The sequence below is a fragment of the Salmo salar genome, chromosome ssa03 (genome assembly GCF_905237065.1).
Source record: "Salmo salar chromosome ssa03, Ssal_v3.1, whole genome shotgun sequence".
Taxonomy (NCBI): Eukaryota; Metazoa; Chordata; class Actinopteri; order Salmoniformes; family Salmonidae; genus Salmo; species Salmo salar.
The window spans coordinates 74,040,850-74,067,852 of record NC_059444.1 but is presented as its reverse complement, the minus strand read 5'-3'; the positions used below and the strand labels follow the sequence as shown (position 1 = coordinate 74,067,852).

The window sequence follows — 27,003 nt, the reverse complement described above, 5'->3', positions numbered from 1 at the left end:
CTCTCTCATTTGTTTTCTTTCTTTCCCCAGGCTCTGAGTATCTATCAGAACAGAGATCTGATCACAGTGTTCCACGGGGAGCAGGACAGTCCTGATGATTTTGACACTGTGCTACTGAAGGCTCTGGTCAGAGGTAGGTGTGCGTGAGTTGTGCGTTTGCTGTCTGTTGACAAATATGTTGAACATGATCCTGGTCAAACTATTCACTCGTTCAATGTAATGTCTGTCAGCCAGTAAACGTGTGTCCAGTGACGCCAGTGAGTACACAGAGGAGCTGAAGCTTGCAGTAGCCTGGAACAGGGTGGACATCGCTAACAGTGAACTCTTCAACGGAGACATCCAATGGAGGGTGAGCTGCTCCTCACTTCTGACGCCACTCTTTAACTCCATTTCTTTTATTTTATGTTATTTAGTTGACAGGATATTTATTCTATTCAAAACGACAGACTTTACCTTTCCAACTTCTCTGTATCTGATAACGTGAGGAACATAAGGAACGGCTTCACAAGTTGGAACAATACAGAGAAGGTAGGCTGGTGTTGAAGGGAAGTTGGAACAATACAGAGAAGGTAGGCTGGTGTTGAAGGGAAGTTGGAACAATACAGAGAAGGTAGGCTGGTGTTGAAGGGAAGTTGGAAATCAGAACAATTTCCAATTTGTGAAGCGTTTCTTTATTTTCTCACTCGGCAGGATGTTATTGTTTCACTTTTGACAGACAGACAGTGATAGATATGTTTATAAAAACGCCCTCCCATCCTCCCGCAGTACGAGGACCTGGAGGACTCCATGACGGACGCACTGATCAACAACAAGCCCCAGTTTGTACGTCTCTTCAACGAGAACGGCCTCAACATCCTGGACTACCTGACCTACCAGCGTCTGGAGGGCCTGTACCGCTCGCTGTCCAGCAGCTCTCTGGCCTACACGCTTCTCCAGCGACGCCTCACAGAGAGGCAGAGCCTGGCCAAATCCGTGCCCACTGTCCCCTGCTCTCCGGACGAGCCTACACCCCTCAAGAGGCCCCAGAGCCCTATGAGCCCCATATCAGGACCCTCCTCTGCCAAAGAGCTCAGCTTGTATGAGGTGAGGAGGGGTTGCACTTTAATACATGGTACAGAAATGACCTGGTATTTATTGAAAAATTACATGGTGAATTGGTCAAATAGGAGGGGTGAGAGGGGAGGTATGGGGTCATTCGCTCTGTGTGGAGGCGCATTTGCTCTAATTTAGGTGTTTTGTTCTCAGTTATTTGTGACTCGCCTCTCCCTCCAGGTGTCGCGGCTACTATGGGACATCCTGGGAGATGTGTGTCAACCCTTCTACTACAGTCCTCTGGGTTTGGACCAGAGCACCAGCACCTGGAAAGCACTGAAGGTAGTGGCTGCCATAGTTGCGTTCCAAATAGCGCTCTATCCCCTATACACTCTCAGAAAAAAAGTTGCTAAGAAGAATCATATAGGGTTCTTTGGCTTGTCTCCATATGGAAACCCTTCTTGGTTATATCTAGAACCGTTAAATAAATGGTTCTACCAGGAACCCCTTTTATCGTCTAAACCCATTAGGCACAGACGTCAGTTCAATATCTATTTTTGATTTACATTTGGTTGAGTTGTCAACTAACTTGAATTCAACGTAAAATCAAGAACAAATGTCACTATGACATTGTATTTAGATTAGAAGTAAGGTGAAAAAAATACAAAATTCCCTTACCTTGATGACTTTTTGCAAATCCAATCAGTTTTTCCCATTTGATTCAACTTCATCACATAGAATTGTTTTCTTGAAATGATGTGGAAACAACGTTGATTCAACCACTTTTTCCCCAGTGGGAAGGTTCTTCCTAGAACCCTTTTATCTTTGAACGGTTCTACCAGCCTTATTAGCCTTTAAAATGAACCACCTCTTTTTGACAATACATTACATGCTGTATATCATAATGCCTTACTTTGAGGGCCTATATACCCTAACACAGTGGTCTGAAGCTCCTGGATTACAGGCCACATTAGGCCTGCAAATCACATTATGCTGGCTTGTAAAGTGATGTGTAATTCCTATTGGAATTCATAGTGATCTTGCTCTTCGTTTTCCAATATGAGTAACACTTTTAAACCGCTGCCGGGCCAGATGGAATACCAGGACGGGTTCTCAGGGCATGCGCAGACTAACTGGAAGTGTCTTCACTGACATTTTCAATCTCTCTTTGTCCCAGTCTGTAATCCCAACATGTTTCAAGCTGACCACCATTGTCCCTGTTACCAAGAACTCCAAGGTAACCTGCCTAAATGCCTATCGTCCTGTAGCACTCATGAAGTGCTTTGAAAGGCTGCTCATGACACACGTCAACACCATCATCCCAGAAACCCTGGACCCACTCTAATTTGCATACCTCCCCATCAGATCCACAGATGACGATATCTCAATTGCACTTCACACTGCTTTCTCCCACCTGGACAAGAGGGTAAATAACTATGTGAGATTGCTGTTCCTAGACAACAGTTCGGCGTTCAACACCATAGTCCCCTTCAAGCTCATCACCAAACTCGAGACCCTGGGACTGAACGCCTCCCTCTGCAACTGGACTTCCTGACAGGCTAGCCCCAGGTGGTGAGGATAGGCAACAACACCTCCGCCACACTGACCCTCAACATGGGGGCCCCTCAGGGGTGTGTGCTCAGCCCCTTCCTGTACTTCTTGTTCCCCCATGACTGTGTGGCCACGCACAATTCCAACACCATTATCAGAGAATTGGCACTGTGGTGCCAGGAAAACAGCATCTCCCTCAACGTCCCAAGACCAAAGAGTTGATCGTAGACTACAGGAAAAATACTGCTGGCAGAGCTGTAGTGGAGCGGGTTGAGAATTTAAAGTTCCCTGGCGTCCACATCACTAAGGACTTAACATGGTCCACATACACCCGCACAGTCGTGAAGAGGACAGAGCCTCTTCCCCCTCAGGAGGCTGAAAAGATTAGGCATGGGCCAAAAAGTTTTTCAGCTGAAGCATCAAGAGCATCTTGACTGGCTGCAACATCGCTTGGTATGGCAAATGCTCGCCCTCAACCGCGATAGAGGGTGGTGTGGACAGCCCTGTACATTAATGGGGCCGAGCTCCCTGCCATCAAGGACCTCTATATCAGAAGCGAATTAAAAATCTCTTTCCCTATCTTCTGAATCACGATTGTAATGTTTGTAGCCTAAACACGCACGCACACACACTGACAAAGATTTTCAGCTTGCAAGCAGACACTGGAATACGTTTATGAGTGACTGAGGGTTTTGCATAGGTGCTTTATTGTGTTTTTTTGTGGGACTAGAAAAAATGCCTGGAACATAAAATAATGATATTAACCGGTTCCCATGCTTTTAAAATAACGGTTATGTTCTGGAACAGTATAGATCGCTGTTGTTCCAGGCTCCATTTCTGTTGCTTGAGAAATGTTGTTCTGCTCCCTAAACCGGTTCCAACCCCTGCTGTATACTGAGTAAAACAGGTTTTTGGAACACCTGCTTTTCCATGACAGGTGAATCCAGGTGAAAGCTATGATCCCTTATTGATGTCACCTGTTAAATTCACTTTAATCCATGTAGATGAAGGGCAGGTGACAGGTTAAAGAATGATTTTTAATCCTTAAGACAATTGAAACATGGGTTTTGTATGTATGCTATTCAGAGGGTGAATGGGCAAGACAAAATATTTAAGTGCCTTTGAACGGGTTATGGTAGTAGGTGCCAGGCACAACAGTCAACAGTTTCCTGTGTGTATCAAGAATGGTCCACCACCCAAAGGACATCCAGCCAACTTGACACAACTTTGGGAAGCATTGGAGTCAACATGGGCCAGCATCCCTGTGGAAAGCTTTCTACAGCTTGTAGAGTCCATGCCCTGACAAATTGAGGCTGTTCTGAGGGCAGAAGGGGGTGCAACTCAGTATTAGGAAGGTGTTCATAATGTTTTGTGCACTGTGTATATACGCAGTACTGTATATACACTCACACACTACACTTTCACACAAACGCACACACGTCCCCCTCCCCCCACACATGATGCCACACACACACTTTCACACTCATTATTTGCTACTCTGCTACTCTGTTCTTTATTTTACTCGTATTATTATCTATCCTGATTCCTAGTCCCTTTACCCTGCCTTCATGTACATATCTACCTCAAATACCTTATTATTATCTATCCTGATTCCTAGTCCCTTTACCCTGCCTTCATGTACATATCTACCTCAAATACCTTATTATTATCTATCCTGATTCCTAGTCCCTTTACCCTGCCTTCATGTACATATCTACCTCAAATACCTTATCATCTATCCTGATTCCTAGTCCCTTTACCCTGCCTTCATGTACATATCTACCTCAAATACCTTATTATTATCTATCCTGATTCCTAGTCCCTTTACCCTGCCTTCATGTACATATCTACCTCAAATACCTTATTATTATCTATCCTGATTCCTAGTCCCTTTACCCTGCCTTCATGTACATATCTACCTCAAATACCTTATTATTATCTATCCTGATGCCTAGTCACTTTACCCTGCCTTCATGTACATATCTACCTCAAATACCTTATTATTATCTATCCTGATGTCTAGTCACTTTACCCTGCCATCATGTTCATATCTACCTCAAATACCTTATTATTATCTATCCTGATGCCTAGTCACTTTACCCTGCCTTCATGTACATATCTACCTCAAATACCTTATTATTATCTATCCTGATGCCTAGTCACTTTACCCTGCCTTCATGTACATATCTACCTCAAATACCTTATTTGTATACATTTTCTGAAAACTTGGTAAGGGCTCATGAGCAAGCATTTCACGGTCAAGTTTCTACCCCTTGTATTCTGTGCATGTGATAAAACATTTGATTAGAATATATATATATTTTTTTCTAAGAGTGTTTAGGGCACTACAAGAGCACATGAATTACAAATGCATCTGTTGTCAATGACAAGGTCCAGTGATGTGTACTAACTAGGCCTGTAGACTCCACCAATATAGTTGAATTATCAACACTGCTACGGTGAACCCACTTTATCACTGGCCATAGAATGTAACTGTGACTGCTGTGCTAACCAAGCTGTATTTACTCTCACCCTATCTCTCTTTATGTACTGTATCTCTCTCCCCTCTCTCCCCTCTCTCAGCAAGTGAATAAGTTGTTACTGGGGGATTGTCCGTATAGAGAGCAGCGCTGTGTCTATCCCTGGGCCTCTCTGTTTATCTGGGCTCTGCTGCAGAACCGCAGTGAGATGGCTGTCTACTTCTGGGAGATGGTAATTTATTAATGAATGATTTTATTAAACTTTTATCTGACGAGGTAAGTCAGTTAAGAATGTATGGGTCCAGGCAGCAACAAAAACAACAAAAACAATTAAAGAAATACATACAAAGATAACCCCAAACCATTCCCCACCTCAGTTCCCACCCCACCCAGCATACGAGGTTGCTTATCAGTCCCTCCCACCCATCCATCCCCTGAGTCTCCCCTTACATCCCCCACGCCCTCCCCACACAATGACCAGAGACCCCCCAACCCGTACCACGCCTTCCCCATGGGCCTGAAAGCAAAGAAAGTAACAAAAGTCTGGATGGATGGATGGATGGATGGATGGATGGATGGATGGATGGATGGATGGATGGATGGATGGATGGATGGATAGATAGGGGGCTTAGCTGAGATTGTTCTTTACAGAGTCAAGTATATTTGTCCAGGCTATCATTGTTAAGTAACATAATACATGCAATGCATTGAATATTTAAATTAATGTACTTAAAAATACATTTTATAACTTTGCCCCAGAAGCATTTAACTGCAGGGCACTCCCACATCATATTAAGGAATGTGCCTAACTGATTTAGGGGACACAGTGAACAGTTGGAATTCATTTTTGTAACTTTGCCCCAGAAGCATTTAACTGGAGAGCACTCCCATGTCCTATGAAGGAATGTGCCTAACTGATTTAAGGGGTGGGGGTGCCATGGGAAGCATTGAACTACGGAAATTCAGCCATGGCAATATATTCACTTTGACTATAGATATTCTGCCAGTTAAAGAGACTGGGATATTATTTAATCTACTGAAGTTGGATTTAATTGATTTGAGCATTCTATTAAAGTTTCTGGCAATGGTTTTGAATCAATTAGGTCCACTATTGCTCAAAATGATTAATATAGCCATTTACAAAGGTTAATTTAGGAGAGATGTGAATACAATACTAATTATCTTTATGGATACATTTAAGGAAAGTGATTCGCCTTTACTCAAGAAGGTAATGTTTTGTTTCTTATGTATCATTATGATTACACCTTTAGTTTTGATTGGGGCTGATGAAAAAGCAGCCAGTTTGTACAAATGGTTCTCTATTCTATGTGAGTCCTTTTGGAAAAAGTGTGTTTCTTGGAGCGTTGCTATATCAACATGGTTTGTTGCTAGGATATCAAGACAGCTGGAATGTTTAATAGGACAGTTTGGGCCTTCCAGATTCCAAGAGAGTAGAGCTAGTGTTGCCGTTGTTAAAAAATTAAGTGTTAATAAGCCCATGATGTGAAACCAACCCCCCCCTTCGCTTGAGGGCTGACGGTTATTTCCTCATAATCAATCTCTCAGATAGTAGTGGCCAACTCTTTTTGTTTTCTGGTGTTGAAAGCCACCATGTTACCACAGGTGAATTGTGAACAGACAGAATATGCCAGCTGCTGGAGCGAAATAGACCTGGTATTGTTCCTTGTAATACAGTGAATGTCCCACACCTTAATGTGATGATACTGTATGTGTTGACAATTATTTGAAAAAAGAAAGCCACAAGAAAGCCAAGCGTTTCAATGCATGCCCCCGGAACAGAAACTCTGACATGTTACTGATGTTAAAACAATACCCTTTTTCTTTCTCTCTCTTGCTCTTTCACTCGCTCTTGCTTTCTCTCTCTCTCTAGGCAGGGGAGTCTGTCCTCAGTGCTCTGGCAGGCTGTAAGATTCTGAGGGAGCTGTCTAAGCTTGAGAGTGAGACGGCGGCCAAGCTCTCTATGAAGGAGCTAGCACAGAAGTTTGAGAACTTGGCCAATGGTGGGCTAGCCTTATTCCAAATGTTTAGCTAGTTTGATAGTTAATGTGATGGGCTGCTCCCTGACATTCTGATTCCCCAATTAAAGCCTAGACAGTCAATGTATCCATGTAATGCCTATGGGCGTTTATCTGTTTTGCATACAAGTGAGCATCTTGTATTTTGTGAGTGAAGTTATACCCCATAATGCCTAGTAGCGGCTCCGGATCAGAATGCAAGGGACCACCTGTTCGAAAAGTCTGCTGTAGGGCATCCAAGTCTGGGGCCATTTGCAATGTTTTCAAACTCATGGCCTGTAGGATGAGGATGGAAGCAAACCAATTCACACCCCTTATTCCTAATGGGAAACCTAATGTGAAAACCTGTGACCCGTTTCCTCTCTAGACTTGTTCAGTGAGTGTTGAGTATTAACTCTTTAATTGTCTCTCTAGATGTGTTCAGTGAATGCTATCAGAGCAGTGAGAGTCGCTCTTTCAACCTCCTTATAAGGCAGTCTCTAGTGTGGGGCGAAGCTACCTGTCTGGAGATGGCCACCGCAGCCGATGCCCGCCTCTTCTTCAGTCACGATGGCTTGCAGGTCTGTATTAAAACAAGGGATCAGAGGTCAAGGTGTGTGTGTGTGCGCACGTGCGTATGTGTGTGAATCTGTGTGTACGTGTGATCTGTATGTTCACATTCATCTTTATAAAACTAACCAGATTTCCAGAGTGTGTGTATTAGAATGTGGAGGGTGGTTAATTGAAGTTTCTCAGGACTAACTCTGCTCCTACCTCTTCCCCTGGCAGTCTCTGCTGTCTCAGATCTGGTGGGGAGACATGGAGAGGAGCACGGAAGTCTGGAAACTGATCCTCACCTTCTTCTTACCCCCCCTCATCTACACCAACCTCATCAGCTTCAGGTTAGTGGCTACCTGTCTGAGAATTTCCAATCCATTAAGCATTAAGATATAGAGAAGATTGGCTACCCACTTTGAACAAATACTACAGTACTTACAATAGAATACTGTAGTTAACTTTACTATACTGTAGAATACTATACTAACAGAGGATGTGAGCGGAGTTGAGCGGTCGGAAATCCCGTTCATCGCTTAACGTCCACATTCCCCCGCTTCGCTAAAAACACTCACCGCTGACAGGAAAAAATAACTGCCACTCCAAATTCGCTCCATTCATTTTTGTTTAAAAACTTAATTTAACTAACCCCATCTACTGTACTTTTGTGAGTATGTACCATTTATTTTGGAAGTAGCTCTCAACCAAGGGCGTAGGAGCCAGGGAACAGGGGGAACATGTCCCCCCTACATTTGCTTTGAGTAGTACCTGACACTACTGTGGCAACACATCCATTGAAATGCGTTAGAATGTGTCTCCATTCTGATTTGTTTTATACTGTTCAATTAAACTTCAACCAAAAATAATCTAGGCCTTATTTTTGACCAAATGTTACAATTGCGATTTGACTTGCGATTTAGATCAAAACACTTGGGTGAACTGTTGGAATCATGGAAAAACAAGGTTCTAACGATGAACTTAGCTTTAAGATGCTTTTGATGCGGCCTACAATAACCATTGTAGGGAAAAAGCCTAAATTAAATGAAAATTCATTTTTGTAGTAATTGTTATTTTGGTGGTTTCTAATACTTTACACCCTTTTATTTAATTATAATGTACATATATTTAATGATACCTGAAGTGAAACAGTTCATTTCTAAGTTTTTAAAAAACACTGTATTATGCCCAATGCAATGTGAATACGCTAGCTCAAACTTCCCATTGTTGCAGCTGACTTGGGCCACTCAAATAAAATACAATTGTATTTGCCACATGCTTCATAAAGAACAGGTGTAGACTAACAGTGAAATGCTTACCTGCAGGCCTTTCCAAACAATGCAGGGAGAAAAAAAGAAGATTTGAGAAAAATGTAAAAATAATATAATAATTATTTTAAGACTAGGAAAAAATAGAAAGGTAATAAATACACAATGAGTAACAATATCTTGGCTATATAGACAGGGTACCAGTTCCAAGTGGTTGTGCAGGGGTATGAGCTAATTGAAGTAGATATCAAGATAACATGCTACAGATCAATGAAATCAGGCTGGTTTGGACACAAAATAATTAGCAAGCTAGCTATCTAGTAATGCAGTACTATAAAAGCTGTCATTTACAATCAATGATGTAGTTATGAACGCAAGTTGTCCAATTTTCATATAGTCAAAGAGTTATGGCGCTAACATTTTGTCCATTCATAATGAGGTTCACACTTCTATTGCCGGTGTAATTTGCTTGCTTTGATCTTTGGTTATTTGCTGTATAGAATAACATGAAAAGTGATCAAAAATATGTAAAAGCATTGGGTAGGTATTAGATGAAATGTATACCAATACAGTTACACCAATCCACTGCTTTTAAATCTTTGAGGGGGTGTGAACGAGTGCAGAGGCGAAGAAGGGTTACGAGACTTGGCTCCTGTCATGCTATAGTAGCCTAGCGCACCCAGTTACCGCTTTCTTAGTCATCAATCACCGTTGAAGCTGATGGAGGACTTCTCAGAATAAATGCAATGTTGCTTGTCTCATTTAGCTAATTAGTTGCCAGTACAGCATTTAATTTGCATTTAACCTGCCCATTCCCTTCCCCCAAATTCCAATTTGTGCTACGCATAAGTAAGAAACCTACATACCAAGTATAGACAATATTGTGTTCCCTAAAGGTTATAGAAAAGAGCAGAAGCTCTGAACTATCCATTCAGACCCCAGTCCTACTTAGAGGATTTGGAAACTGTGCTCTTTTAGTATTTGTCCAGTAGTTTTCCTCAAGGAGAAAGCCCCCACTTCAATGTCAAAGGTAATGAAACAAAAACACTATAGTAAATGTTAGAGTTCATTGGAAGAGGAAGTGTAAACTCTAACCTAGTCTATTAGCTAGAAGGGTATCTTGGCGGCAAAGAGAACATTTTTCTTTTGTAAATAAAATGTTCTGCAAATCGACTAAATTCATTGAGTTGAGAGAAAATGTTGCAGTTTTTAAACACATTTCCAGCAATTCTACACAGTTTGGCATGGAGCTAATGCTCTATTCCTCTGCTCAAGCAGAACAAAATCAATCGGTATGTATCCTGAATGTTCTGTTCTCTCTGACTGTCTAGCTTTTATTTGATTGTTATATGCAGTATAGCTCAATAGACACAAACTGTTTTTCCATCTGTAAATTACCACTTAGACGGCCCGCATAAGAATTTTCTATTCAGAAAAAACCCTGTAATTAATTCCAATGATAGTCATTTTCTCCATATTACAAATATATGTATCTACTTCCCAAGAGTTGGATGTGGCTCAGTTGGTAGAGCATGGTGTGTGCAACGCCAGCATGGTGTGTGCAACGCCAGGGTTGTGGGTTCGATTCCCACGGGGGGCCAGTACAAAAAAAAAAATGTATGCACTCACTACTGTAAGTCGCTCTGGATAAGAGCGTCTACTAAATTACTAAAATGTAAAATGTAATGAACAGGACTAGCTAGCATGCTAACTGTTCCTGTAGACGTCCAGTCATACACCAGTTAGCATTGGCTTGTGAAACTACGTCTAACTTTCTTCATACTGGACACAGAGACATTCCATTTTTATCCACGGTGGTATTCTGTTACAGCTAGTGATATTCATAAAAAAAACATTTTCAAATGGGCATTTTTTATTTTCGCGGACCCCTTCAGTACGTCCACGGACCCCAGTTTGAAAACCCCTGCAGTATACAGTCTGCAATGACAATAACTATAGAAATATAGTAATACTAAAGATTTACACTATAGTAAACTATAGTATTTTTTCATGTGGTTGGTGGTGAAGGGGAAAAAAGTTTATAATATGTGGCAAATGGCCAGTATGTAAAGCATTCGTTATTTTCCTCATAGGGTGTGAATTTGAGAAATTAGGCTGGTGGTGAAGGAAGGTTTCCTCTGCGCAATGTCTGTCTGTCGGTTTATCAGCTCTCTCTATCTCTACCTCTCTTTCTCAGGGATCCTGAGGAAGAGGGGAAGACTGAGCAGGTGCCCCATGGTCAAGACACAGACAGTCTGGACGGAGGCGATGCCACCATGTTCTCCCTCACCGACATCATGTAAACACACACGCATGGACGCTCGCACACATGCATGCACACACAAAAAGTAATTATTCTCATTCTTGTCCTCTCAGGGATGAGGATGCTGAGGAAAATGCTGCTATAAGGGTCAATCTGAAAGGTGCCCCCTCCTCCAATCCTAAGAGGCCCTTTATACTGCTACGCTGGAGGGAGTTCTGGTTTGCGCCCGTCACAGCGTTTCTAGGCAACGTGCTGATGTACTTCCTGTTCCTCAGCCTGTTTGCTTACGTTCTATTGTTGGACTTCAAGCCCCCGCCCCCTCACGGCCCGTCCACCTTAGAGTTTGTTCTCTACTTCTGGGTCTTCACCCTGGTCTGTGAGGAGTTTCGACAGGTAGGACGCATCGCATGTAAACACACACACACACACACACACACACACACACACACACACACACACACACACACACACACACACACACACACACACTAAAACATATACATATTTAGTCAGTTCAAAAATTATTGGCACCATTGATAAAGATGAGCAAAATAAATAACGCAAATATTAAACTCTATTGTATGCTCAAAAATGTTACACTCGCCACATACGCTGCTGCTACTGCTTCACATACGCTGCTGCTACTGCTTCACATACGCTGCTGCTACTGCTTCACATACGCTGCTGCTATGGCTCAGTCTATTATCTGTCCTTTGCCTAGTCACTTCACCCCTACCTATATGTACATATCTACCTCAGTTACCTCGTACCCCTGCACATCAACTCGGTACTCCCTGTACTGTATCATGTTATTTTTGTTATTGTTATTTTTACTTGTTATTGTTATTTATTATTCACTGTGGATTGATTCCTCATGTCAGTATTTAAAAATATATATATTTCTTGATCTTTAACTCCGCATTGTTGGGAAAGGACCCATAAGTAAGCGTTTCACTGTTAGTCTACACCTGTTGTTTATGAAGCATGTGACGAATAACATTTGATTTGAAAGAAGGATGCATATGCAGAACCTACTGTAAAATATGGCGGTGGATCTTTTATGTTATGGGGCTGTTTTGCCTCTACTGGTCCTGGTTCCCTTGTTAAGTTCAACAGCATCATGGAAAGTCTGCCAAGTACCATGATATTGTAGCTAAAAACCTGGTTGCCTCTGCCAGGAGGCTGAAACTTGACTGTAAGGGGATCTTCCATCAAGACAATGCATATATCAAAATTCCACAAAGAAATGGTTAATTGACCACAAAATCAACGTTTTGCAGCTGCCATCTGTCTCTGGACTTCAACCCCATTTGAAAACCTGTGGTTTGAATTGAAGAGGGCAGTCCTTATGCAAAGACCGAAGGATATCAAAGTTCTAGAAAGATTCTGTATGGAAGATGGATCCCTCTCAATGTGTTCTCCAATCTCATAAAACATTATAGAAAAAGGCTAAGTGCCGTTATCCTCGCAACGGGGGGTGCACAAAGTATTGAAAACAGCGACCATTGCCAATCATTTTGACAGGTTCTTTTTGAGATTTTGTTGTATTACTTGTTGAAGGTGCTATACGGGATTTTTTTGTTGTTGAATTTTTGCATTGTAATTTCAGAAAATGTCCATTATATACTGTATCTGCTGGTAATAGTGGAATGATAGTGTTTCACAGTATTACTTATCCGCCAGTGTTGTGATTGGCTGTGATATTTGCCTATTCATTTCTCCCACCAGAGTGGCATCTGTTGTCAAACTGGGAAAGCTGTTCTGACTTTGTGGCTGTGTTATCTAGTGAAAATCATTGTACCACCTAAATCACTGTGAAATATTTTTTCAATAGCACAAAATATAGTTTTTACAGCTGTTTGAAGCTGGTGGACCAAAAAGGGTCAAATACGTCGTGGCTGAGTGTGTGCGTGGTGGTGAGTGTGTGTATATGTCTTCAGCAATTGTTTGGGGCCTTACTCGTCCCCCAGTGATGCGATGGGCCATCCGCACCACTCTCTGTAGGGCCTTCTGGTCGAGGTTGGTGCAGTTGCCATGCAAGTGATACAACCAGTCAGGATGCTCTCGATGGTGCAGCTATAAAAGGATCTGAGGGGCCATGCCAAATCGTTTCAGCCTCCTGCTGGGTTGAGAAGACCATGTTAAGTGCTCAGTGATGTGGACACCGAAAAACTTGAATCGCTCTCCCTCTTGCTCTCGCTCGCTCTACAGTGCCGTAAAAAAGTATTTGCCCCCTTTCAGATTTTCTGTATTTTTCATAATGAATGTTATCAGATCTTCAACCCAAATCTAAAATTAGATAAAGTGAACCTGTGTTTACAAATAACAACAAAAATGTATGCTTATTTTATTTAATTAACAAAGTTATGCAACACCCAATTCCCCTACGTGAAAAAGTAATTACCCCTTTACTCTCAATAACTGGTTGTGCCACCTTTAATGACTGCAACCAAATGCTTCCTGTGGTTAGCCCACTCTTGCATGTAGAATTGCTTTAACGCAGCGACATTTGCGTTTTTTTCAAGTAAAAACTGCTTGTTTCTAGTCCTGCCAAAACATCTCAATTGGGATTAGGTCTGGACTTTGACTAAGCCATTCTAAAACTTAAAATGTGTTGCTTTTTAACCATTTTCATGTAGACTTGATTGTGTGTTTTGGATCATTGTCTTGCTGCATGACCCAGCTGCACTTCAGCTCCCAGACGGATGGCCTGACATTCTCCCGTAGAATTCTCAGATACAGAGTGTAATTCATGGTTCCTTCTATTAAGGCAAGTTGTCCAGGTCCTGGGGCAGCAAAGCATCCCCAAACCATCACACTACCACCACCATGCTTGACCGTTGGTATGAGGTTATTACTGTGGAATGGCCAGACCTAATCCCAATTGTGTCAGGACTTGAAGAGAGCAGTTCATGCTTGAAAACCCACAAATGTCACTGAGTTGAAGCAGTTCTGCATGGAAGAGTGGGCTAAAATTCCTCCACTGCGACGTGAGCGATCGATCAACAACTACAGAAAGCTTTTGGTTGCTGTCATTGCAGCTAAAGGTGGAACAACCAGTTATTGAGTGTAAGGAGGCAATTACTTTTTCACAGCGGGGCATTGGGTGTTGCATAACTTTGTTAATGAAATATATTTTATAAGTATGTAATTGTTGTTATTTGTTCACTCAGGTTCCCTTTATCTAATATTATCTTTTGGTTGAATGTTCAACATCCAAAATATGCAAAAGTAAAGAAAATTTGAAAGGAGGCATACTTTTTCTTAGCACTTTGTGTATATATAGCTCTATGTATTTTTTGGTCATCTTTATCAAGGCTGCCATTTAATTTTGGAGGTGACAATAAAAGAAATGTATTGCTCTCTCCCTCCCTTTCTGTCCTCTCTATCTATCAGACGTTCTTCAGGGGCAGCACTACTTTATATCAGAGGATGAAGCTCTACATCCAGGACATGTGGAATAAGTGTGACATCACAGCCATCTCACTCTTTGCACTGGGCATGTGCTGCAGGTGTGTGTTTTTACATGTATATGTGTCTGTGTCGATGTAAACACAGCTTTTTTTATTTCTAATATTCGTTTTTTTCAATCACTTTGGCACGTTTTTGATGTAAGTGGTATATTTTTCAAAACTCGGGTAAGTACAAAACTCCAAACTGATAACAGTTGTAATTCTCCCTGTCTTATGTTCAGAACCTTTGATTGAGCATTCATTGGGGTTTCACACATCTTTCACACCTGAGTCATTCATGCAAAATCAAAGTTTGTCCGTGAAATACCATGACATTTTTTGGTCACCAGCTTATCAGGTAATGATAGGCTCACCATTTAGTCATTTTAACTACCATTAATCCAATAGCAAAAAATATAAGATAAACATTTCAAAACTGTTATTTTTGAAGTACTGAAGAAAACATTTTTTTCCATACAATATATGACTAACTTGACATTGCACTGTTTTTTTTACAATCATTTGTATCCAATGGCAGGTTTTGAGCATGTTGAGAAATGTCAGTCTTAGATTCATTATTATTATACAGTACATATGTAGGACAAATCATCAGAAATAGGGGTATTGTAACGCAGTTGGCTACTGTAAAAACGTAGAATGATGATATATGCCTTTTCTGCCCCATGAAACATTGTACAAGATCACCTTTTTTATGTGACTTGTCAATATTGTCTGTCTCTCTGCTTGAAATTCACCAGCTCATCAGATAATGAGTGGAATATATTGTTATATACAATCCAGTTATTTCAGCAGTGCATTCTACACTACACTATAATTCCAAAGGGTAGCACATATAGTGACTCTTTCCACTGTGTCCTATTGAAAAACAATGGCTGATGGAGAATGATGAGTATTTACAGCCACATCCATATACGATTAGGTTTTACCTTCCAACTTAAAGGGTAGGTAGCTTAAACGTAACCACATGTAACATATGGATTTGCATTAGTATACATATCAAAAGTCTCAATATGAAGTTACACGTCGCTTTTCTATTTTTCAAGTTATTACAAAAAAAAACGATCAGAGTGCCAAAGTCAATATTGAAAAATGTTTTTGTGGAGTGTGACATATGAAGGACCCGGCAAGCCATGCTATTCCCATTAATGTAAATTCCAACAAATAACGTCAAATGTATAACTTCAAATTAAACCAAATCGTTTGCACACATGACTACTAGTTTCAATTAAATTTTCAGACAACTTACAAGCAAATACTTTATGAATGTATTGTTACAAATCAGCTTGCAAGGTTGCTAGCCAACTAGGTTGCTAGCCAACTAGCCTGCTAACGTTAGCCCTACCAGCCTGCTGTCAACATACCACCACAGACCGATGCTGGCACTAAAACCCCGCTCAATGAGCAGTATACCGCCATAAGCAAATAGGAAAACGCTCATCCAGAGGCGGCACTCCTAGTGGCCGGGGACTTTAATCAGTTTGACCTCATTTCTATCAGCATGTTAAATGTGCAACCAGAGGGAAAAAATTATAGACTACCTTTACTCCACACACAGAGACGCGTACAAAGCTCTCCCTCGCCCTCCATTTGGCAAATCGGACCATAATTCTATCCTCCTGATTCCTGCTTAGAAGCAAAAATGAAAGCAGGAAGCACCAATCTATAAAAAAGTGGTCAGATGAAGCAGATGCTAAACTACAGGACTGCTTTGCTAGCACAGAACAGAATATGTTCCAGGATTCTTCCGATGGCATTGAGGAGTACACCACATCAGTCACTGGCTTTATCAATAAGTGCATTGAGGACATCGTCCCCACAGTGACTGTACGTACATACCCCAACCAGAAGCCATGGATTACAGGCAACATTTGCACTGAGCTAAAGGGTAGAGCTGCTGCTTTCAAGGAGCGGGAAGCTTATAAGGAACTCGGAAGCTTATAAGGAATCCCGCTATGCCCTCCGACAAACCATAAGACAGGCAAAGCATCAATACAGGACTAAGATTCGAATCGTACTACACCGGCTCCGACGCTTGTCGGATGTGGCAGGGCTTGCAAACTATTACAGACTACAAAGGGAAGCACAGCCGAGAGCTGCCCAGTGACACAAACCTGCCAGACAAGATAAATAACCGCTCTGCTCACTTTGAGGCAAGTAACACTGAAACATGCATGAGAGCATCAACTGTTCCGGATGACTGTGATTAAGATATCTGCAGCCGATGTGAGTAAGACCTTCATACAGGTCAACATTCACAAGGCCGCAGGGCCAGACGGATTACAAGGACGTGTACTCTGAGCATGCGCTGACCAACTGGCAAGTGTCTTCACTGACATGTTCAACCTCTCACTGTTTGAGTCTGTAATACCAACATGTTTCAAGCAGACCACCATTGTCCCTCTGCCCAAGAACACTAAGGTAACCTGCCTAAATGACTACCGACCCGTAGCACTAACATCTGTAGCCATGAAATGCTTTGAAAGGCTGGTCATGGCTCACATCAACACCATTATCCCAGAAACCCTAGACCCACTCCAATTTGCGTACCGCACCAACTGATCCACAGATGATGCAATCTCTATTGCACTCCACGCTGCCCTTTCACACCTGGACAAAAAAACACCTATGTGAGAATGCTATTCATTGACTACAGCTCAGTGTTCAACACCATAGTGCCCTCAAAGCTCATCAACAAGCTAAGGACCCTGGGACTAAACACCTCCCTCTGCATCTGGATCCTGGACTTCCTGACGGGCCGCCCCAGGTGGTAAGGGTAAGCAACAACACATCCACCACGCTGATCCTCAACACGGGGGCCCCTCAGGGGTGCGAGCTCAGCCCCCCCCCCCCTGTACTCCCTGTTCACTCATGACTGCACGGTCAGGCACGACTCCAACACCATCATTAAGTTTGCTGATGACACAACAGTGGTGGGCCTGATCACCGACAACGATGAGACAGCCTATAGGGAGGAGGTCAGAGACCTGGCCGTGTGATGCCAGGACAACAACCTCTCAACGTGATCAAGACAAAGGAGATAATTGTGGACTACAGGAAAATGAGGACCAAGCACGCCCCCATTCTCATCGATGGGACTGTAGTGGAGCAGGTTGAGAGCTTCAAGTTCCTTGGTGTCCACATCACCAACAAACTAACATGGTCCAAGCACACCAAGACAGTCGTGAAGAGGGCACGAGAAAACCTATTACCCCTCAGGAGACTGAAAAGATTTGGCATGGATCCTCAAAAGGTTTTACAGCTACACCATCGAGAGCATCCTGACTGGTTGCATCACTGCCTGATATGGCAACTGCTCGGCCTCCGACCGCAAGGCACTACAGAGGGTAGTGCGTACGGCCCAGTATATCACGGGGCCAAGCTTCCTGCCATCCAGGACCTCTATACCAGGCGCTGTCAGAGGAAAGCTCTAAAAATTGTCCACTCCAGACACCCTAATCATAGACTGTTCTCTCTGCTACCGCACAGTAAGCGGTACCGGAGCACCAAGTCTAGGTCCAAGAGGCTCCTAAATAGCCAAGCCATAAGGCTCCTGAACAGCTAATCAAATGGCTACCCAGACTATTTGCATTGCCCCCCCCCTCCCCCTTTAATTTATTAATTCTACCTACATGTACATATTAGCTCGACACCGGTGCCCCCGCACATTGACATTGACTCTGTACCGGTACCCCCTGTATATAGCCCCACTATTGTTATTTACTGCTGCTCTTAAATTATTTGTTATTCTTATCTCTTATTTTTATTTTTTATTTTTTGTATTTTCTTAACTGCATTGTTAGTTAAGCATTCCACTGTAATGTCTACACCTGTTGTATTTGGAGCATGTGACAACATTTTGATTTTAATTCTGCCCAAAAACAAATACAATTTCTCTCAACCAGTGGCATATGGGCTTTTTAGGTGAGTGCTGATGACACACTGTGATAAACAGTGCCCACTTTGTCAAAGGCATGGGTGCTTGTCCATTCCCAGCGCGCCTCTTCAGGGTCCTGTTGGAGAGACGCATCGCTGCGACGCTCCACCAACATTCCGTCCAAAAATTATCTAACATAAATTATGTAGAAGATATAGGATATGGTAGAAAGAGTATGTGGCCTTTTCTGTAGCCTACAGACTGGAGATGAACATTTATGACTATGTAATGAGACGGACACTTTTTTACATCATGCTGGTTTCTCCAATAAAATAGCCTAACCTAAATGGCGCCCAATCAAAGAATTTTTTTTAACAAACAACGTATCTTAAAAACAGGACAGTTCAAAGTTAAATTGATAATATGGAATGGACAATTACAGCTGTTGTTCAGGAGTTTCACCCCATTGTCATGATTAGTGGTTTCAAATGTGTATTTTCGACAAGCTGATCATAGCGAAAAAGAAAATACTTCTACATTTCCCGCTGTGTAAACACATTGCAAATAGGCTCACGATAAATCCTGATAAAGTTGGGTAGCTGATATTCAGAGTTTATTAGCCAAATTGATTAGTCACAGGAATCAGGACTAATAAATCCAATGCAATGGCCTGTTTTACAAATGATGGGCATTCATTAAATTCCATTGCTGTTGACATGGTAGGCAACAACCCGGTAAGCACGAGCCAACATGTTTTGGATGTATTATTTTGGTGTTCTACAAATGGTAGGCTTAGCACATCGATGGTCATTCATAAAATTCAATGTCAGGGGACACTGTAGGCTACACCTCAGTAAGCATGGGCCGATGCCTTATCCGATTTCTTTTTTTCGTGCGGTCCAGACCAGCCTTGATTTCAACGTCCATCATCCAGACCAAATCTGAACCAATCATGTTTGGTTCAGATTTTGTCCCATCTGGACCAGCCTTGATTTGTCCCAAACATAGACATCTATAAATTAAGTATTTTCAACTTTCATTCAGAACCGACTATAACCAGGTGTTTGTTGTGTGTTCTAGAATGTTCCCATGGTCCTATGAGTTTGGCCGGGCTGTGATGGCTGTGGACTACATGGTGTTTACCCTCCGTCTCATCCACATATTCGCCATCCACAAACAGCTGGGACCCAAGATCATCATCGTTGAAAAAATGGTGAGGGCTTTCTAAAAAGAGGGATAAAACCCTTTTTACTGCAGTGCGTATAGATTAGGGATGGACAACTTTCATGGTTGTGAGGGCCACAAAAAAATGGTAATGAGGGGCTCTGCGTACCCACATACAAAGTCAAAGTCCTAGCCTTAAAGCTTTTTGGGAGCCCTAGCGAAATGTAGTTTTAGAGTTCATTTCCTGCAATTCTACACATTTTGCCATGGGCGTAGAGAAAATGTTGCAATTTTAAAGCAAGTTTGCTACAATTTGAGAGAGAAAAATTAGATGGGGTGGAGAAGAATCTCATAAAATATATTTTGATTTGTGTAACACTGTTTTGGTTAATACATGATTCCATATGTGTTATTTCATAGTTTTGATGTCTTCACTATTATTCTACAATGTAAAAATGATGAAAACCCTGGAATGAGTAGGTGTGTCCAAACTTTTGACTGGTATTGTATATATGCATGTGTATACAGTGCCTTCGAAAAGTATTCAGACCACTTGACTTTTTCCACATTTAGTTAATTTAAGCCTTATTCTAAAATGGATTGAATACATTTTTCCCTCATCAATCTACACACAATACCCCATAATGACAAAGCAAAAACAGGTTTTTAGACATTTTTGCCAATTTTTTTAAAATAGAAAAACTTAAATATTACATTTACATAAGTGTTCAGACCCCAGTACTTTGTTGAAGCACCTTTGGCAGCAATTACACCCTCGAGTCTTCTTGGGTATGACGCTACAAGCTTAGCACAACTCTATTTGGGGAGTTTCTCCCATTCTTCTCTGCAGAACCTCTCAAGCTCTGTCACGTTGGATGGGGAGCACTTCTTCAAAGCTATTTTCAGGTCTCTCTAGAGATGTTTGATCAGGATTAAGTCCAGGCTATGGCTGGGCCACTCAAGCACATTCAGAGACTTGTCCCTAAGCCACTCCTGCGTTGTCTTGGCTGTGTGCTTAGTCTGAGGTCCTGAGAGCTCTGGAGCAGGTTTTCATCAAGGATCTGTGTACTTTGCTCCGTTCATCTTTGCCTCGATCCTGACTAGTCTCCCAGTCCTTGCCGCTGAAAAACATCTCCACAGCATGATTCTGCCACCACCATGCTTCACGTAGGGATGGTGCCAGGTTTCCTCCAGACGTGACGCTTGGCATTCAGGCCAAATAGTTCAATCTGGGTTTCATCAGACCAGAAAATCTTGTTTCTCATGGCCTGAGAGTCTTTAGTTGGCTTTTGGCAAACTCCAAGCGGGCTGCCATGTGCTTTTTTACTGAGGAGTGGCTTCTGTCTGGCGACTCTACTATAAAATCAAATCAAATTTTATTGGTCACATACACATGGTTAGCAGATGTTAATGCGAGTGTAGTGAAATGCTTGTGCTTCTAGTTCCAACAGTGCAGTAATATCTAACAAATCTAACAATTCCCCAACAACTACCTAATACACACAAATCTAAAAGGGTGAATGAGAATATGTACATATATTAATATATGGATGGCCGAGCGGCATAGGCGCAAGGTGCATTAGATGGTATAAAATACAGTATATACATGTGATATGAGTAATGAAAGATATGTAAACATTATTTAAAGTGGCATTGTATAAAGTGACTAGTGATCCATTTATTAAAGTGGCCGGTGATTGGGTCTCAATGTGGGCAGCAGCCTCTCTGAGATAGTGATTGCTGTTTAGCAGTCTGATGGCCTTGAGATAGAAGCTGTTTCTCAATCTCTTGGTCCCAGCTTTGATGCACCTGTACTGACCTCACCTTCTGGATGATAGCGGGGTGAACAGGCAGTGGCTCGGGTGGTTGTTGTCCTTGGCGATCTTTTTGGCCTTCCTGTGACATCGGGTGCTGTAGGTGTCATGGAGTGCAGGTAGTTTGCCCCCGGTGATGTGTTGTGCAGTCCGCACCACCATCTGGAGAGCCTTGCGGTTGAGGGCGGTGCAGTTGCAGTACCAAGCTGTGATATAGCCCGACAGGATGCTCTCAATTGCATCTGTAAAAGTTTGTCAGGGGACAAGCTAAATTTCTTCAGCCTCCTAAGGTTGAAGAGGCGCTGTTGCGCCTTCTTCACCACACTGTCTGTGTGGGTGGACCATTTCAGTTTGTCTGTAATGTGTATGCCCAGGAACTTTAAAGTTTTCCACCTTCTCCACTGCTGTCCCGTCGATGTGGATAGGGGGGTGCCCCCTCTGCTGTTTCCTGAAGTCCACGATCATCTCCTTTGTTTTGTTGACGTTGAGTGAGAGGTTGTTTTCCTGACACCACACTCCGAGTGCCCTCACCTCCTCCCTGTAGTTTGTCTCGTCATTGTTGGTGATCAAGCCCACTAGTGTTGTGTCGTCTGCAAACTTGATGATTGAGTTGGAGGCGTGCATGGCCACACAGTCGTGGGTGAAGAGGGAATACAGGAGAGGGCTGAGCACACACCCTAGTGGGGCCCGTGTTGAGTGTCAGTGAAGTGGAGATGTTGTTTCCTTCCATCACCACCTGGGGGCGGCCCGTCAACGTCTAGGACCCAGTTGCAGAGGGAGGGGTTGAGACCCAGGGCCTCAAGCTTGATGATTAGCTTGGAGGGTACTATGATTAGCTTGGAGGGTACTATGATTAGCTTGGAGGGTACTATGGCTGAGCTGTAGTCAATGAACAGCATTCTTACATAGGTATTATTTTTGTCCAGATGGGATAGGTCAGTGTGCAGTGCGATGACGATTACGTCATCTGTGGACCCGTTGGGGCCGTATGCAAACTGAAGTGGGTCTAAGGTGGCTGGTAAAGTGGCGGTGATATGATCCTTGACTAGCCTCTCAAACACTTCATGATGACAAACGTGAGTGCTACGGGGCGGTAGTCATTTAGTTCAGTTATATTTGCCTTGGGTAAAGGCCTGATTAGTGGAGTTCTGCAGAGATGGTTGTCCTTCTGGAAGGTTCTCCCATCTCCACAGAGGAACTCTGGAGTTCTGTCAGATTGACCATCGGGTTCTTGGTCACCTCCCTGACCAACGCCCTTCTCCCCCGATTTGCTCAGTTTGGCCGGGCGGCCAGCTCTAGGAAGAGTCTTGGTGGTTCCAAACTTCTTCCATTTTAGAATGATGGAGGCCACTGTTCTTGGGGACCTTCAATGCTGCAAAAATGATTTGGTACCCTTCCCCAGATCTGTGCCTTGACACAATCCTGTCTTGGAGCTCTATGGACAATTCCTTCGACCTCATGGCTTGGTTTTTGCTCTGACATGCACTGTCAACTGTGGGATCTTATATAAATAGGTGTGTGCCTTTCCAAATCAGGTCCAATCAATTGAATTTACCCCAGGTGGGCTCCAATCAAGTTGTAGAAACATCTCAAGGATGATCAATGGAAACAGGATGCACCTGAACTCAATTTCGAGTCTCATAGCAAAGGGTCTGAATACTTATGTAAATAAGATATTTTTGTTTTTAATTGTTAATACATTTGCAAACATTTCTAAGAACCTGTTTTCACTTTGCCATTATGGGGTATTGTGTGTAGATTTCTTTTCATTTAATCAATTTTAGAATAAGGCTGTAATGTAACAAAATGTGTAAAAAGTCAAGGGGTTTGAATACCGAAGTGTGTGTGTGTGTGTGTGTCATTATTGAGTCTGATAGCATAGGCAGCGCCATTGAGGCCATCTCCATTTTGAAGAAGTCAATTTCCTTTTACAACTTCTATGAGTTAGCAAACAAACTGAAAGGGTGCAAACAAACCACCCTGAGTTTATAGCAACTGGCCAGGTCGCAGTTGCAAATGAGAACTTGTTCTCAACTAGCCTACCTGGTTAAATAAAGGTGAAATAAAAAAAGGTTTGCGATTTACTGCCACCTGCAGTTATGGAATATTTGCTCACAAGTATAATTCATTGTCTGATCCCTCCTAATACCCGGATGGAATCATGTAATCCTTTCTTAACCCATAGGAAGTCCCACCCATTTGACTACTTAAAAATGGTGAAAGTCCATATTGGCGCTGCCATGCTAAAACGGGCTTTTGGGAAGTAGAGTCCCCAACCTGTCTAGCAAAAATATTCAGACCCCTTGTATTTCTTCACATTTTATTAACATTGATTTAATTGTATTTTATTTGTCAACAATCTGCTCAAAATACTCTGTCAAAGTGATATATATATATATATATATATATATATATATATATATATATAATTTCTATTAATCTTTTAAAAAATATAAAAAATCTCCCACTTTAAAATTTAGAGTATTTTGTGTAGATTGTTGACAAGAAATCACAAATAAATCTATTTTAATCCCACTTTGTAAATCCAAATGGTCTGAATACTTGCAAAGCACTGTCTATGGTCTAGATCCAGGTGCTGGTTTTGGCAGCGACAACTAATATCCAAAAACAAGTTTAAAAACTGCACTAGAAAAAACAGGCAATGTAATTTTCTCCCCTTGATATTCTGTTCCCCTCCTGATTGGCAGATGAAGGACGTCTTCTTCTTCCTCTTCTTCCTGGCAGTGTGGCTCATGGCCTATGGCGTAGCCAATCAGGCGCTGCTCTACTCCTACGATCCTCGTCCCGGTTGGATCTTCCGCCGAGTGTTCTACAGGCCATACCTGCACATATTTGGACATATCCCCATTCATGAAATGGATGGTGTGTTAATGTTTGTGTACGAATGCGGTTTGCATGTAACATAGTCCAGGTAACTGCCAAAATAAAGGAAACACTTGAGTAAATGAGGGATACAAAGGACTGTATATTGAATGTAGGTGGTTCCTAAGTTAATTAAACGATTAACATCCCATCATACTTAAAACATGCCCAGTTGGCCATTATTTTGGCTACCATGGCTAGAAGAGATCTGTGACTTTGAAAGAGGGGTCTGAAAGGAGGATAGGATATTTAATGTGTGTGTATCCACAAAACACCAAATGATGGAATTTCTCATGGATTAAAAGGTGTTGCATCCCTCCAATAGAGTTCTAGACACTTGTAGAATCTGTGCCTAGGTGCATTGAAGCTGTTCTGGCTCGTGGTGGCCCAACGCCCTATTAAGACACTTTATGCTGGTGTTTCCTTTTGGCAGTTACCTGTGTATACCTGTATGCACACTGAGTGTACTAAACATTAAGGACACCTGAGCTGCGTCACCTTTTGCCCTCAGAACAGCCTGAATTCGTCGGGGCATGGACTTTACAAGGTGTCGAAAGTGTTCCACAAGGATGCTGGCCCATGTTGACTCCAATGCTTCCCACAGTTGTGCCAAATTGGCTGGATGTCCTTTGGGTGGTGGACCATTCTTGACACACGGGAAACTGTTGAGTGTGAAAAACACAGCAGCGTTGCAGTTCTTGACACAAACCGGTGCACCTGGCACCTACTACCATACCCCGTTCAATGGCACTTAAATCTTTTGTCTTGCCCATTCACCCTCTGAATGGCACACACACACAATCCATGTCTCAAGGCTGGAAAATCATTCTTTAACCGGTCTCCTGCCCTTCATCTACACTGATTGAAGTGGATTTAGCAGGTGACATCAATAAGGGATCATAGCTTTCACCTGGATTCACAAGTCAGTCTATGTCATGGAAAGAGCAGGTGTTCCTAATGTTTTGTATACTCAGTGTGTGTGTGTGTATACCTGCCTCTCTCTTTCTCGGTTCCTCTACCTCTATTCCTCCCATCTCAATTCCCTACTCCAACCCCTGCCCAATCTACCCACTTTGTCGTACCATTTTAAATATTTATTCTGCACACCCCTCCCCCTGCTTCTTCCCATCTCTTTTGAACTCTCACCGTCTCCCTCCCTCCTCTCCCTCTGTCTGTCCGCAGCTGATAAACTGGAGGAGGGGATAGAGTGCACCAATAACGTCACCCTGATCCAGGCAGGGGCAGAGCCCTGCACGAGTACCTATGCTAACTGGCTGGTGGTCATCTTATTGGTCATCTTCCTGCTGGTCACCAACATCCTGCTGGTCAACCTGCTCATTGCCATGTTCAGGTAACGGACCCTCTCGGTCTGTCCCTCTTTCCCACTCTGTCCCTCTTTCCCACTCTGTCCCTCTTTCACTCTCTGTCCCTCTTTCCCATCTAGCCCCCCCCCCAATATGCCTGTTTTCACTCTATTTGTGTTCCCCTTGAGAGATCATCACTCATTCAGTAGGCCTCTTTAATCCGTGGGCTGAATTCATCTTATCTAGTTCCTTACTGTTGTTGTATTTAAATGAATCAACATGATAGAATTTTGAAGTGTCTTATTTGATACTAGCCCTGCATGTTTGAGTGTTGTCAAAATGCCATATCTTTTTCTGGCTCTTCTTTCATGTGTGTCATTGGGGCCCAAAACGTCATTAACCAAAAAGTATAATAAAATCAATCATTTGTTATATGAGTGGGAGTCACCTATTCCCTGATATTCTGCCTGTTAACGACTTCTCGCTCTCCTTCCTTCCTGCAGTTACACATTCTCCAAAGTGCAGGAGCACAGCGACACCCACTGGAAGTTCCAGCGCTACAACTTGATCGCAGAGTACCACTCTAGACCCTGTCTGGCTCCACCCTTCATCATCCTCTCCCACCTCCACCTCTTCATCAAGAGACACATCCGCAGGATCCCCTCTGTCAAGATCAAACACTTTGGTGAGAGACTGGGGGAGGGAGACAGAGGAAGGGAGACCAAATGATCAGATAATTCATTTCAAGTATTGAACTTCCAGCATTTTAGAAGTCTACTTCCATTGTCCTTCAAGAGTATTTTTCTCATTTTCTCTTCTTCCCATTTTCTTTGTTCTTTCATCTTTCCCCCTCCTCTATCCCTCCTTCAGTTCTGGATATCCGTGGCAGGCAGGCCAGTAGACTGAACACATGGGAGGCCATCCAGAAGGAGAATATACTGTCTGCCCAGAACAAACGAGAGCGAGAGAAAGACTCCGAGAGACTCAAACGCACCTCTGTCAAGTGAGACATCGCTCCATCTCTCACCCTTGTCCAGTTATTTATGTCATCGACTAAATGCCAGATTCATTTAAAAGCTTCAGTTAACAGCTCGGCTTGATCTGGCCTATGAATAGAATGGTGTCGATTGTTTGTCTTCCTGTGTTAGGTATCGGGTCAATGACATTTTAAATGTATGAATCGAACTACACTTCCTAAATTGACTGATAAGTGAATTGACCGCTAATCTGTGTTGCGGTTGTGTCTGAAGGGTGGACAGTGTCCTAAAGCAGATGGCAGAGATCCGGGACCATGGCCACAGGCTCAGAATGCTGGAGACAGAGGTCAGTG

General features: G+C 42.6%; 1 protein-coding gene across 1 annotated transcript in view; it reads left to right on the top strand.

The window, feature by feature from the left end:
* LOC106600670 (transient receptor potential cation channel subfamily M member 4) overlaps positions 1-27,003 on the top strand; it is a 60,504-nt gene that overhangs the window by 30,577 nt on the left and 2,924 nt on the right. The window contains exons 9-25 of the mRNA XM_014192188.2: positions 31-133; positions 231-349; positions 766-1,083; positions 1,273-1,374; positions 5,167-5,295; positions 6,955-7,084; positions 7,514-7,659; positions 7,868-7,980; positions 11,096-11,197; positions 11,275-11,554; positions 14,558-14,673; positions 19,589-19,721; positions 24,195-24,369; positions 25,552-25,720; positions 26,177-26,358; positions 26,544-26,676; positions 26,924-26,996. Of these exons, the coding sequence (XP_014047663.2) occupies positions 31-133; positions 231-349; positions 766-1,083; positions 1,273-1,374; positions 5,167-5,295; positions 6,955-7,084; positions 7,514-7,659; positions 7,868-7,980; positions 11,096-11,197; positions 11,275-11,554; positions 14,558-14,673; positions 19,589-19,721; positions 24,195-24,369; positions 25,552-25,720; positions 26,177-26,358; positions 26,544-26,676; positions 26,924-26,996 (2,523 nt within the window). The remainder of the gene's footprint in view (positions 1-30; positions 134-230; positions 350-765; positions 1,084-1,272; positions 1,375-5,166; positions 5,296-6,954; positions 7,085-7,513; positions 7,660-7,867; positions 7,981-11,095; positions 11,198-11,274; positions 11,555-14,557; positions 14,674-19,588; positions 19,722-24,194; positions 24,370-25,551; positions 25,721-26,176; positions 26,359-26,543; positions 26,677-26,923; positions 26,997-27,003) is intronic.